Raw genomic sequence first — 12,920 nt, 5'->3', positions numbered from 1 at the left:
TCTCAAACCCTCTAACTCAGGCCTGAGCATCCTTTCCCACAAAACTTTCCACAGATCTGTGTGGGACATACTGCAAAGGAAGTCCCGTCCCCACCCTCCTACAACACTCCCTAAGTTGGGGGCCAGGGTACTTCTCACCCCCTCCACATGGCAAGAGGAAGCACTAGTGAGGGTTGTGGGTGGGTGATGGTGGGGCTGGTAGCCTGGAGAGCAGCTCTAGGGCTTGCAGGCCCTTGCATCTCCCTGCACATACTTCATAGGCGACGGAGGTGGGGGTGGGGAGGCACATGTTGTAGACCATCACAACTAGGTCTGGGGCCCTACAGCGTTCCTGCCTCCTTGGGGTCCAAAGGCCCTGGATATGTCCCTGGACTAGAGGGAGGAACTTTGGCACACCCCACCCCTTGACCCTCCCTCTGCAGGCCTCAGCTCAGGGTGCCCTATGGAGGAGGAGGAACTGAAAAACTTGGGTGGGTTTAAATGAAGGCTGGTTTATTGCCCAAAAGTAGAGGATAAAGGTGGGAGGGAGAGTGGCTAGTTTCTGCGCCCTGTGCACTGGGGTCCAGGGCATGACCTCTCTTGCCCATCTCCACCCTGCCTCTCCTTCCCCCAGTGGCCCTGACAGGCCCCCACCTATCACTTGTTTTCTGGAGAACTGATTTTATCCCGGAGAGAGGGAGGGAGGGAGGCAATGAGGTGGGTGAGCAGAGGCAGATAGAGACCAGAGGAGGTCAGCCTAGTGGGGTTAGCAAAGAGCCCTCCTTACACTTGCCTTAAGGTGGCCCTAGCCGGGGCTCCAGGAAGTTTGAATTATGGATTGGACTCATTAGGCAGGGCCAGGAGGATTGCTGGGGAGAGCTTGTAGGCTGGCTCCTCGAGGGCACAACAGGCTTTCTTTGGGAGGGGAGATAGTACTGCTGAACCCCAAACCATGGTCTCTCCTCCCCCCTAGATGGAGAGCAAGGAGACTTCCAAGTGCACAATGAGAGTTCCATTTCTTTTCTTTTTTTTTTTTTTTAATCAAGCAGTGTTGGGGAAGAGGGTTGTAACAATGATACAGAAAACCTGGGTGAGGATGAGGAGAATGGTATCATGGAGGAAGGAAGGTGGCAGGGAGGGGGCGAGAATTCAGCCAGCGACTCGCTCCCACATCTATGCACGAGCAAACAGCTGTAGGTCATGAACTTAGACTCACCCTTACTCCCACCCAGCCCAGTCAGAGTTGTGTGTGCACAAGGACACAGTGCAGGTCTCCAAACACATGTGCAAAGGACTCAAAATCATACCCAAGTAACATGCAGTTGGCGCACACCCCCCACCCCACCTCCAGGTGCATCAGTACGCATATGCAGGCTGTCACACAGGCTCACCCCCAACATGCCCACATGTGCACATAACACTGTCTCTCAGTTACACAAGCCCAGACCTCTGAGGACCTGCGCAAGGACAGGTGCATGCCCAGAGCACACAGACCCACCCCTCTGCCTTTCTACCCCGGGCACCAGGCACAGGCATTTCCTGACTCCAGGCAGCAGTCTGGGCTGGAGCCTAGAGACGGGTGGCCGTGTGGTGACTGGGCATCGCGAGGCGGGGGGAGGGTGTGGCAGGGGGCAGCTCCTCCAGGAAGACCCTGGCGGGCAGCGGGGGTGAGCGGGGCTCGGGCCTGGCACAGCACAAGGTAGCGCGGGTGATGAGGTGGTCCAGGGGCTGCAGGGAGTGCATCCAGCGGGGCAGGAAGTCCCATGTCTGCAGCCACTTGGGCAGGTGCCCGGGGCTGTGACTCTGCAGCACGCTGACAAGTACCACGAAGGCCAGCAGGGCCCCAAAGGGTGTGCCCACGCCTACCATGGCCTGCCAGCCTGCCATGGAGATGCCAAACACCAGCGACGGCAGCAGCAGGAAGCACAGGAGGAGGTAGAGGACGGCGAACCAGCGGTACTTGGCGGTGCGTTTGCCCAGCGCCTTGGCCATGCGGATGGGCAGGCGCGTGCTGGGCACTGGGTACCACAGCAGGATGCCTGAGATGTTGAAGAAGAAGTGGCAGAGGGCAATCTGCAGGGGAGAGGGCGGAGGGGTGGAGGTGGGCAGGGGCGCCAGCTCCTGAGTCAGGATAGATAACAGTGGCCCTACAGGGTCTGGGCAGCAGGAAAGTCAGCACTTAGGGCTGACATTCCCCCAGTAAAATACGGAAACACTTCTGGACAAGTAGGTAAATAACTGCTGCCCTGAACTCTCCACATTTCCCCCACTGATCTCCCTCTCAGGAATTCTCCAGCAGATCCTGCCCAGATCCAGTAGCTAAAAGATTCACATCAGTTTCTGGCTCAGAAGCTCTGGCCTTCTGAGTGGGCAACATCCTGGCTTATCAGTTACTCCTTTGCTCCTAGAACAGCAACCCCTTTGCTGTCTGCCCCCCCCAGTCCTTGATCCCCCAAACTGAGCCAGCACCCCTTCCTCAGAGTACAAATCCCTCTCACTCTTGTTCCATTGGCGTGGCTCTCAGTAATGTCTCTCCCCTGTTAGACACTAAGGTCTTGAGGGCAGCACCAGGTATACTTTGCCCGTATGGTTTCCATAGAGTCTGGCATAGTGGGTGGCCCCTAGTAGGCAGTCAAAAACTAATTTGTACGTGTTGTCCTACGTTGGGTCAGGCTCCAGGCACCAGTCCTAGCTCTGTCGTGCCTCTGGCAGGGTTACTCTCCCAAGCGTACCTGGAAAGCACTGGACAGCTTCTCCCGGGGGCTGGCCAGCGCAGCCAGGATGGCCGTGGTGGTGGTGCCGATGTTGGCGCCCAGTGTGAGTGGGTAGGCGCGCTCAAGGCTGATCACACCCAGGCCTGGGGGTAGAGGAGAGGACATGGTCTCCCCAGCTCCTTCCTTCAGCCCTTTTCCTGTCAGCCCTGCCCCACCTGACCCTGCCTTGGTGTGGGGACTCACCGATGAGTGGAGTGATGGCCGAGGTGAACACAGAACTGCTCTGGACAACGAAGGTCATGCCAGCGCCCACCACCATGGCAAAGTAGCCTGTGGCCCAGGTGAAGGGGGTGGGAAAGTCTGCGAGCAAACGGTCCCAGTAGGGTCAGTGGGAGGGCATTGGGAGGGGGCGGGGACTTTCCTTGGGGAGGAGGAATCGATGTCAGCTTCCAAGTGGGACCTTGTCAGTCCCCTGCTCAACTGCGGTGGCTTTTCCTGGTCCTCTTTGATCTTGGATTAAAGGCTCTTCTCAGCCTGCTTCTATCGTGCTTTTGCTCCCTTGTTCCCTCTGCCTGGGACATCTCCTCACTCCTAAATATTCATCCTCGGGACTCAGCGTGGATATCACTGCCACTGGAAAGCCCTCCCTGACCCCAGCCCCTGGGCAGACTTTGCTTCTTCCTCCTCTGAGCTCCCACAGATCCATGGATGCCCCTTATTCCAGCGTTTGTCATGCTGCCTTTGCCAGTGCCAGGCAGTGTCCCGAAAGCTCAAAATGAGGCTTAAATGAAAGTCAGATGGTATCCCTGCCCTGCCCAAACCCCCAAGTGCCCCCATTACCCTGGATAAAGTCTAGGCTCTGGGTGCAGCCTGGGACCTGCTCTGTCCCTGTTACCTCTCTGACCTCTCCCTACCTCTCTCCACCTCACTCACTGAGCTCCCACCACACTGCTGGCCACCTTTTTGTGCCACAGTCCTGCCCAGCTGAGTCCTGCCTCGGAGCCTTTGCACTTTCAGGTAGGTTCCCTCCACCCGAAAAGCTCTTCAGCCACATCTGACTGCTCCACATTTAGGTCCCTGCTCAAATGTCGCCTCTGCACAGAAGCCACTGACCACCCATCAAAAGCAGCCTCTTCCATATTCTATTTGCTGTTTTTTGCTTTCTCCTTGGCGGTTACTGCTCTATCTGAATGTACCCCTCCTCGATCACTTTTTTTTTTATTGCTTGTCTCTCCCTCTGGGCTGTGAGCCCCCTGAGGGCAGGAGCCATCTCTGTGTGGCTCACCTCTGTATCCCTGGCACCACGCCGTGCTTGGCATACAGTATGGGCTTAATGACTATTAATTGAATCAAACAATGGCCTCAGAATCTCTTTGGAGCCACCTGCTAGAATGGAACCACAGCTGGAAGCAGCCACAGATCCCCACCTGTCAGCACCTCAGGGGCCTCAAAAATCACCTCGTCCAATCTCTTCTTTGTTCACATGGGGAGACTGAGGCTCAGAGATGGTAGGGCTTTACCCAGTTCACACACCAAGGCAGTGGCAGGACTCAGCAAGATCCAGAAGGGCCCATCCTGGGGCCTGCCCACCCACTGCTCGAGGCTCACCAGTGTTGATAACCAGCTGAATGACCTTGGCCACCTGGCCCTTGAGCAGAGAGTTGAGCATCTTGACGAGGAGGATGAGGCAAGTGCACAGGAGCACCAGGGAGCCAGCCAGCAGGATGAGCCCCACAGCCAGGTCAGGCAGGCCTGTGTCCACGAAAATATGGCTGCCTGTGGGAGGGTGGTGGTAGTGGTATCAAGCTTCTGAGAGCTGACCCCGTCAATCCAGTTCCTAGCCCTCAACCTTTGCCACCCTCTTGGGCTCAGAGCCAAAGGCCTTGCCTCATGTCTCTTCAACCTCTAGAGCAGGGCCAGACCCCAGCCCAGGAGCTGGGCTGGCTGACAGCTGTCCTTCTGGGGCTGGAAGCAGCAGTGACCAGGTGGGAGATGGCCCTGCCTCTGCCAGACTCTGCCCTGCCGTGCCAGACATCTCCCACGCTGCAGGTACTCACATTTCTCCATGGTGGCATTTCCGAGCATCCGGCTGGTGTTGACCTCTGCCCTGGGCCTGCGGGAGGGAACCTAGATTAAGAGGAGAGTGACTTAGAGAATTCAGGAAAATGCAGCCTGGGATGGGGGCTAAGGTGGGGGTTAGGGAGAGATGGGGGATGGAGGGGATAAATGCCCTTGGATGCTTTGCTTGCCCTCTCTGAGTCTGTTTCCTCCAATGATGAAATGGAGTTGAAAATATCTGCCACAGGAGAATCGGGCTGTAGTCGGCCCTCAGAATATTCAGCCCCATCAACCCACTGATCTGGCTCTCACTGGGGCCCGCTGGGGCCTCCTGATCTGATGGTGTCTTGTCCATGTTTTCTTCTACCTCTCCTTGGCATTGGAGGCTGCTGTCCATGGCCCACTTCTTCTGAAAACTCTCCCTTCCCCATCTTTTATTATCAATCCCTGTCTCAGGGCCTCCTCTTCACCAGCATCCTTGCCCTGTCCTCTCCCCTCAGGCACCTAGCCCACGTTCTGTTTTCCTCTTGCTCAATTCCTTATCTGGAGAGGGTGGGGCAAGAGGGCCCGGGACCAACATCTCTTCCCTCCCCCACCTACTATCGGTGAAGAGGAGGGGGTTCCTGGAGAGGGCCCTTAACTCAGAAGGCCCAGGACCAGGCAGGTAGCCTAAGTGAGGGGCTCAGCCTGTGCGTGGAGGTGGTGGGGAGTGTCCTGGGCCTAAAGGGGCAGCAGCTACTCAGCTCCAGGTCACTGTCACTGTCCAGGGATTTAGCCCAGCTTAGCCAAAGGGCCTGATTCTACAAGAGAAACCACAACTCTGAAGGTTTAGATAAAATCTCCCAATCTGTAAATGTTGGCAACCGCTTAAAGACATACTTTACAATTCTGTGAAGGCCAGTCTGGCCAGTCTGGAACCACTCATTTGTAGCCTTCTTGGGTTAAGGAGTTTTTTTTTTTTTTCCCTTGGCACAGCTTGTGGGATCTCAGTTCCCTGACCAGGGATCGAACCCAGGCCCTCAGCAGTGAAAGCGGGGAGTCCTAACCACTGGACTGCCAGGGAATTCCCTAAGGAATTCTTTTAAAAAATGCAACCTGGGCTCCTTACCTTTCCCCCAGGGTCCCATCAGTGAAAGTAGAAAGTGGACCAGGCTTGGCTAGGAAGAAGCCATGTCACAAAGGAGGACTTGAGCCGCAGAAAGGGCCCCAGGCAAAATGAAAGAGCCACAGCTTCTCCCCATCACCACCATCTGCCTCCTCTGGGAGCTGATATGGACCCTGGTCCCATTCCCCCTGGGGGGTCTGCAGCCCACACCCCTCTGACCTTCCTGGGTGCTGAGGGTAAGGGCTCAGTTGTGGTGCTGGCACTTGGATTTACAGCTCCTTTATGTTTTATTCTAATCTGTCATTTAAAAAATGTGTGTTAGAGATAAGAACTATTTATGGCACCTGACTTTAAATTGGGGTTTATTTTAGTGGCATGTACTCCCTTGAGGGGGGCAGCGTGCTTATCTGTGTACCCAGTTGGCCATACCAGGGCCCTGGGGCATCCTCAAGCCTGGGCCAGAATTGCAGGCCGAGAAACCAGGAGAAAATAGTCTCTGATGGGCTTGATTGGAAAAGCCAGCTGGGAAAGTGGTGGTAACTGGGAGACAGCCGGGTGTTTGCTGTCTGGCAGATCTGAGTTCAAATCCTGCTTTTATCTCAGCTACCCTGTGCAAGTCATGCCACCTCACTGAGCCTCTTTTCTCTAAAGCAGGATAAGAAAAGAGCTGTTGCAAAGGTTACAGGAGGAAATATGTGTGAAGCGCTCACGACAGGGCTTAGATCATGACAAGCCTTCGATAAATTGTGCCTCCAAATAAGGATTAGACCCCCTCCCTCCCTGGGCCTATCTAGTATCACATGGTGTGTGGCTATGGGGTGACTTCCTAGGTCAGGATCAATGGCTCCTGCAGACATGCCTGAAGATCCTGGCCCTGCTGGGAAGGAACTCGGTGGACCATCCTGCACTGCACTGGGCCTAGGGGTCTCTTGGGGGAGGGTTCTCTGGGACCTGGGGAGGCTGGAAGAGAAGGAGAGGAGCTCCACTGGGGTCCCACTCAGTGCTGACAAAGTCGGGGCAGGGCAAGGCTGAGGGCTAGGACTTCTGAGTTTTGGAAACTTGACCTTCCTGCCTGGGGTTATGTGGCCCTGGCTGAGCTCAAAGGGCCAGTCCAGAGACCCTAAAGTGCATTGCCAGGCTGGGTGGGCAGAGATGGGAGAGGAAGGAGCAGGCCCTGGGGCTTCCCTGGCCAGCAGAGGGGAAGGTGGGAGCTCCACCCTAGATAAAGAGCTGCCAGGCCCAGGGTCTGGGGCATAGCCCCAGGATATGCCCATCCCTCCTGGGCCTGGAGTAGGTGGGGGTGGAGGAGAGGGAGGGGCACGTGGAGGGGGTGCCTTAGCCCTGGGCTCAACCCCAGCTGAGCACTCCCTGCTGTGTGACACTGGACAAAACACGTAACCTCTCTAAGCCGCAGTTTCTTTGTCTGAAGCATGAGGTCCATAATGCTGCCCACTTCTCCCCAGGGGCTAGTTGTGAGGAATCTGGGAAGAGAGAGTTTGGGATTTATGTGCTTGAAGAGACAACCCAAATTCAGGAGACACCTCTGGGAACTGAAGGATATGATTAAGCTCACAGAGGGATGTGGGCTCCAAGAATCCTTCCCCTGGGGAAAACCGTGCAGGATGTGGGTGTGTGCAGTAGTCTCCCCTCCAGGAGAAGAGGTGTTTTAGGGTCTTTGCCTTTCTGGAAGCAGAGCGTGAGTGCGCTGCTAGCAGCGCCATCTGGTGGCGAAGAGGAGAATTCATTTTTACAGCCACACCTACCACCCCTGGAGGGTCTCCTAGTGGCTGTGGTCACCTGGTGGCATTCACGCCTGATAGGCAGAGTGGGAAATGGACACATATGGTGGGATATACATCTGGAAGGGACAGCGAAATGGAGAGTCAAGAGTGTGGGCTCCAGGTTCCACCAGGATTTTTGTCCTACCTCAATCACATAGACTTGGACAAGCCTGTCTGAACCTGTTTAAAATGGGGTTGTGACAATCCCTGCCCCCCAGGATGCAAGTCCTCAGAAGAAGCTGGTTTAAACCAGGTATGTAGGGTTGACAATCCACACTGTGACCACACAGGAAGGTAATTCCCAGGACAGTGTCAGGACCCTGGAACATCAAGAATTGCTGGGATGCTAACAAACACTGCCTCTGGTTTTTCTTTCACCATCTGGAAAACCCCAGACTGTCAGTCACATAGGTGCCCTGGAGGCTGGCTTAGGCGAGGTTGGGCCTAGCTTGGTGAAAGCTGGAAGCAATGAGAACAGGTTGGAAGGGGCCACAGGAGACTCGGTGGCCAGAGGAAAAACGTGAGTCTTCAGTGCAGGAGGAGCTACCAGTGCACGTGGCTGAGTGAGCCACTTTCCAAAGGGGACTGTCCCAGAGAGAGGGCCAGAACAGGGAGCTCACATCCCACCCCCAGCTACTCTCCAAGCCACGGAAATCCAGTCTGGACCCTGCTCTCAAGGGAAGGTTTCCCGGGAGAGCTGGGGCGAGAAAACAGTGCTCAGGTGAGTGGTAGCAGGCACAGCGGAGGAACCAGTGAGGACAGCCCCGGCCCAGGGAACTTGGGTGGGCTGCTTCCAGTCCCTCGGCCTCAGGACCAGCATCACTGAGGATTCCACTGGGTGAGAGCTACATTTGCCAGTACATCCTTCAAGGGGAGACAAGGTGAATGACGCTGCAGGCAGGCAGCAGGGATTTCAGAGGACTCGAGGATCGCCACGGCTGAGGAGCTCCCTTCCACAGCTTGCTTTTTGTGAAGTTCAGGGTGTGTGACTTTGGTCTCTTTCAGGTTTTGCTGTGAAGCAGAGGGGATTTTGGCCATTCAGAGAGCTTGGAGAGGGCCCAGAGTGCTCATGAGAAGGGGAGGTGTGTTAGAGGGGTCACAAAGCCAGCGTGAAAGCTGTCTGCGTGGGCTTTTTGATGTCAAACTGACTTGAACACTCAGAAGGACTGAGCTGGAGCTGTGTGCCACTCAGATGCAAAGGAACCTCGCAGGGCCAGTTGAAAGAATGTTCTCTGTTCACACTGCGATAAAGTCTGGGAACATCAAGTAGCAAGTGAAGAGGGTGTGCTGGGCTTCCAGTTTCCTTGTCTTTCGTTCTAAATGGTGTTACTTCTTGTATGTCAAGGGGGAGCAAATACTGTGGATTATGGTTTTGATGAAGCATTTTCCTTTTTATGGCTGAGAAAGTGTGCTAATTGCTAGCTTCCATGTTAGCCTGGTGTAATGGCTGGTCCACGATTGTCCAACTGATCCAAACGGAGCCTCATTCCAGGCATTAGAAGCCAGAAAGCAGCAGGAAGAGTGCAGCAGGACAAGGGGACACCGGCCTGTGGGAGTCTCCAGGGGAAGGAGCCCAATATCAGTACAAGTGGCTGTTGTGTCTCCAGTGAGGTCTCCATGGCCCACTTGTCCTGCTCCTGGGCCAGTTTCCTGTTGGTCCTATTTTTCCCAGCCATCCTTATAGCACTCTCTCCCCGCCCACCTCCGCACATTACCTGGGCCCCCAAACACAGCAGAAGTGAGCCATTAACCCCCCGGCACCCGGCGGAAGAGAGAGCCCTAGATTGCAAGACCTGCGCTTGGGGCCCTGAAGCGGTAGGACAAGCTCTGGAGAGTTTCTTAGCCCCTTGGAGCCAATTTCTCTACCTATGAAACCACAGGGTTGAGCCATATCAGTGGTTCTTCAACTTGAGTGTGGAACAGCCCTAGAGGGCTTGTTGAAATGTAGGCTGCTGGGCTCCACCTTTTTTTCTGATTTAGTGGGTCTAGGAAAGGGCCGGATAGCTTGCATCTCTAATGGGTTCCCAGGTGGTATGTGTGCCACTGGTCCACACTTTGAGAACCAATCTCTGGGCTAGATCGATGACATGCTAACTCAAATTGATTGGCAATGGCTGCCTGAAGCTGGTGTGAGGCTGGGAGGGTGTAGCAACATCTGCCATAGGCACAGTATCATCACAAAAGTGCCCCATATTTGTCCTCCCAGGGTAAATGATCCCCTAGGTCTACATAGAGCTTTTGCACAGACGATGACACTGGCAGTCAGCTGTCTGAAGAGGGAGTCTTCTCACTGAAGCCGACCTGGGACTCACCTCCATGGGGTTTGGGTGACACCAGATCCGGATGAGACTGTGATTTCTCAGGGACTCATCCCCCGTGGCAATGCTGGTAATCACGGACTTGTCCAGCTGTGGGCAAGGTGTGGGAGGAGGGAGTGAGGGTGGGGTCCTACAGTCCCCCAGCCCCCACCCCATGACAGCTCCCCCTCCACCTGAATGATGAGCTTAGTGAAGGGCTCCGTGATGATCTTGAGCAGGTCAGGGGCATCGCGGCCGCCGCGGATATTGAAGGAGGCCACCACAAGTCGAGTGATGTGGTGCAGGTACCCGGTGGCAGCCTCCAGGGGTAGCAGGACCAGAACTGACAGCCAGTTAAAGCAGTCGTGCACTGTGGCCCCCGCGAAGGCCCTGGGCAGGGAGGCCACGTTGCGGGGCAGGCTGGAGCCAGGATGCACTCAGACTGGGGGCTCCTGGCGTCTGGGACCACCCTCCCCCAACAAGGACAGGCCGCTCACTGCTCCACCCCCTCACCGCCGGAAGTCAGTCCTGTCCCCCGCCTGCATCAGGGCCACGATGGTGTTGGTGACGGAGGTGCCGATGTTGGAGCCCATGATGATGGGGATGGCAGAGCTTACCTCCAGCACTGGTAGAAGAGGGCGCCTCTTAACTAACTGGATAAGGGCCACCCAGCTCCTGCCTCACTACCTCTCCTGTCGGACCCACGGCCCTCATCCCAGCCCCCAGCAGGCATTCCTGCCATGCTGCTGACTCTGCTCAGCCTCAGCGTCACAGGTACATGGGGGCACATGCTGTGTGTTTACATGTGTGCATACATGTGAACTGATGTTCACATATGTGTACCGCACCTGTGTATATGTGAACGAGTGTGTGGGTGCATGTCCATGAGGGCACGGGTCCTAAATTCCAATGTGTCTCTGTGCTTGTGTGTGCACATGCGTACACAAGTGTGACATCACTTTCAGGTGTCAGCTTGGCTAGTACCCAGTTATTCAGTCCAACACTAACCTACATGTTGTTGTGAAGGTGTTTTGCGGATGGATTTGCCTCAACCATCAATTGACCTTGAGAAAAGATTAACCTCAATAATCTGAGTGGGCCTCATCTCATGAGATTAAAGGCCCTAAGAGCAAAACTGAGGCTTCCCTGGGGAAGAAGAAATTCCACCTGTGCACTGCAGTATTGGCTTCTGCCCAAGAGGCCCAGCCTGCCTCACAATCACGTAAGCCAATTCCTTGCAATAAATCATAGATCTCTATGTATCTCCTGCAGGTTCTGTGTCTCTAATTCCTCTGGTTCTGTTCCCCTGATTGATGAAATGAGTGAACGTGTGGCAACATGGAGGTGAGCCTTCCTGAGGCTGTACTCCCTAGTTGCCACCCTTCCCAACTCCTGGAGCGCCCCTCCTGGCTGAGACTCCAGGCCATGCTTTGGAGAACAGAGTGGGAGACACCAGAGCTGCCCATTGCCCGTGGCCCCTGGCCCCACTCCTGCTCTTCCCACCCCAGCCACGGGTCCAGCATCCCAGCCCCCCACTCCTTCCCTGGCCCTTGTGGGCAAACTCACAGCCGGAGGAGACCATGCTGACCACAATGGATGTGGAGGTGCTGGAGCTCTGCACCAGCACGGTCACGAGGATCCCCACCACCAGCGCCGCCACCGGGTTGGACAGGATGGCACTGTCCTTGAAGATGTCACCAGCCACCTTCCCTGGGGAGCATGAGCCAGCGTTGTCCGAGACCCTTCAAAACCCTTCCCTTGTCCCCTCCCCTCTGCCCTACCTCTCCCCTGAGGCTTCCCTGGGGAAGGAGAAATTCCACCTGTGCACTGCAGTATTGGCTTCTGCCCAAGAGGCCCAGCGTGCCTCACAATCACGTAAGCCGATTCCTTGCAATAAATCATAGATCTCTATATATCTCCTGCAGGTTCTGTTTCTGTAATTCCTCTGGTTCTGTTCCCTTACCTCCGGCCAGCTGGAAGGCTGAGCTGAGCACATCCAGGGAGCAGACAAAGAGGTAGAGGAAGATGAGCATCAGTGGTACCTGGAGGAGCGTCCAGCCAGCCCGGCGCAGCTTCTGGGCCACCCCAGGCTCTGGAGAGGGGCCGGTCATGAGCACAGTGGCTGGAGGGCTCTGCCAGTGACCACCGACACCCCTGCCACCCCGACCCAGGCCCACCTGGCTTCTGCTCATCTTCCTGGGCCAGCTTGGCAGGCAGCGGGTCATGGTGCTCCAGAACCTCCCCATAGGGGCGGCCCCGCTCGGCAAGGGCCACGGGGCCCAGGCTGGGGAAGGCATAGGCTGAGGTCCCTGGAATCCTGTGCATGACTGGGGAGCGAGGCTGGTCAGGAGTTCCCTTAGGCCCCACATCCTGGGGAGGTCGGGAGGGGTGGAGGCCTCCCCACCGGGGTGAGACGTGGGCAACTGAGGTCAAGCGGGGTCCAGGGGTGGGAGCAACACTCACCCTGTGGGCTGGGCACATAGGCATAGGCCGCCCCACGCATCATGTGCCCCCCACAGACTGGGAGTGGGGAGACAGCCCGGCCCTCCAGCCTCTCTCCATAGGACATCATCCTGGGTACACACTGTGGGCCCTGCACATCAGGGGCACAGCAACACTGAGTGAGAACTGCCGTGTCCTGGAAACTCACACACACTCACACACCCATCCCTCCACACCCACACCCATACACTCACGTGCACAAACACCCATGGTGTGTGATCACAAACATACATCCAGTGAAGCACACTCTCCACCCCCCCCACACACCCAGAGCTGCACACTCAGGTGCTCAGCACAGATTTGGGGATTCATTCATTCATTCATTCAGCAAGTATTTATTGAGCATCTACTCTATCTAAGGCACGGAGCTCGATGCTGGGGTACAGCTGGCTAAATACAGATGCAGCTCCTTCCCCCAGGAAGCTCAAAGTCTAGTGGAGAATCAGATGTCAATGAAATAATCCCTCAAATAGATGGAACATGG

At 55.9% G+C, this 12,920-nt stretch overlaps 1 protein-coding gene across 1 annotated transcript; it reads right to left on the bottom strand.

Annotated features, from left to right (window-relative positions):
- Positions 1-1,548: 1,548 nt before the first annotated feature.
- On the bottom strand, positions 1,549-12,521 carry SLC34A1 (solute carrier family 34 member 1; the record flags this gene model as incomplete). The annotated part of the gene is made up of 12 exons (XM_081231764.1): positions 12,398-12,521; positions 12,112-12,261; positions 11,898-12,026; positions 11,501-11,644; positions 10,448-10,559; positions 10,129-10,324; positions 9,950-10,045; positions 4,747-4,820; positions 4,302-4,465; positions 2,937-3,053; positions 2,712-2,836; positions 1,549-2,052 (listed from the first exon to the last, which is right to left on the bottom strand). The coding sequence occupies exons 1-12, from the start codon at positions 12,504-12,506 to the stop codon at positions 1,549-1,551; spliced, it is 1,920 nt and encodes a 639-aa protein (XP_081087890.1). The 5' UTR covers positions 12,507-12,521.
- Positions 12,522-12,920: the final 399 nt, after the last annotated feature.

The sequence above is a fragment of the Mesoplodon bidens genome, assembly GCF_964165515.1.
Source record: "Mesoplodon bidens genome assembly, chromosome: 4".
In the NCBI taxonomy this organism is placed as follows: domain Eukaryota; kingdom Metazoa; phylum Chordata; class Mammalia; order Artiodactyla; family Ziphiidae; genus Mesoplodon; species Mesoplodon bidens.
This window is presented reverse-complemented; position numbering and strand designations above follow the sequence as displayed.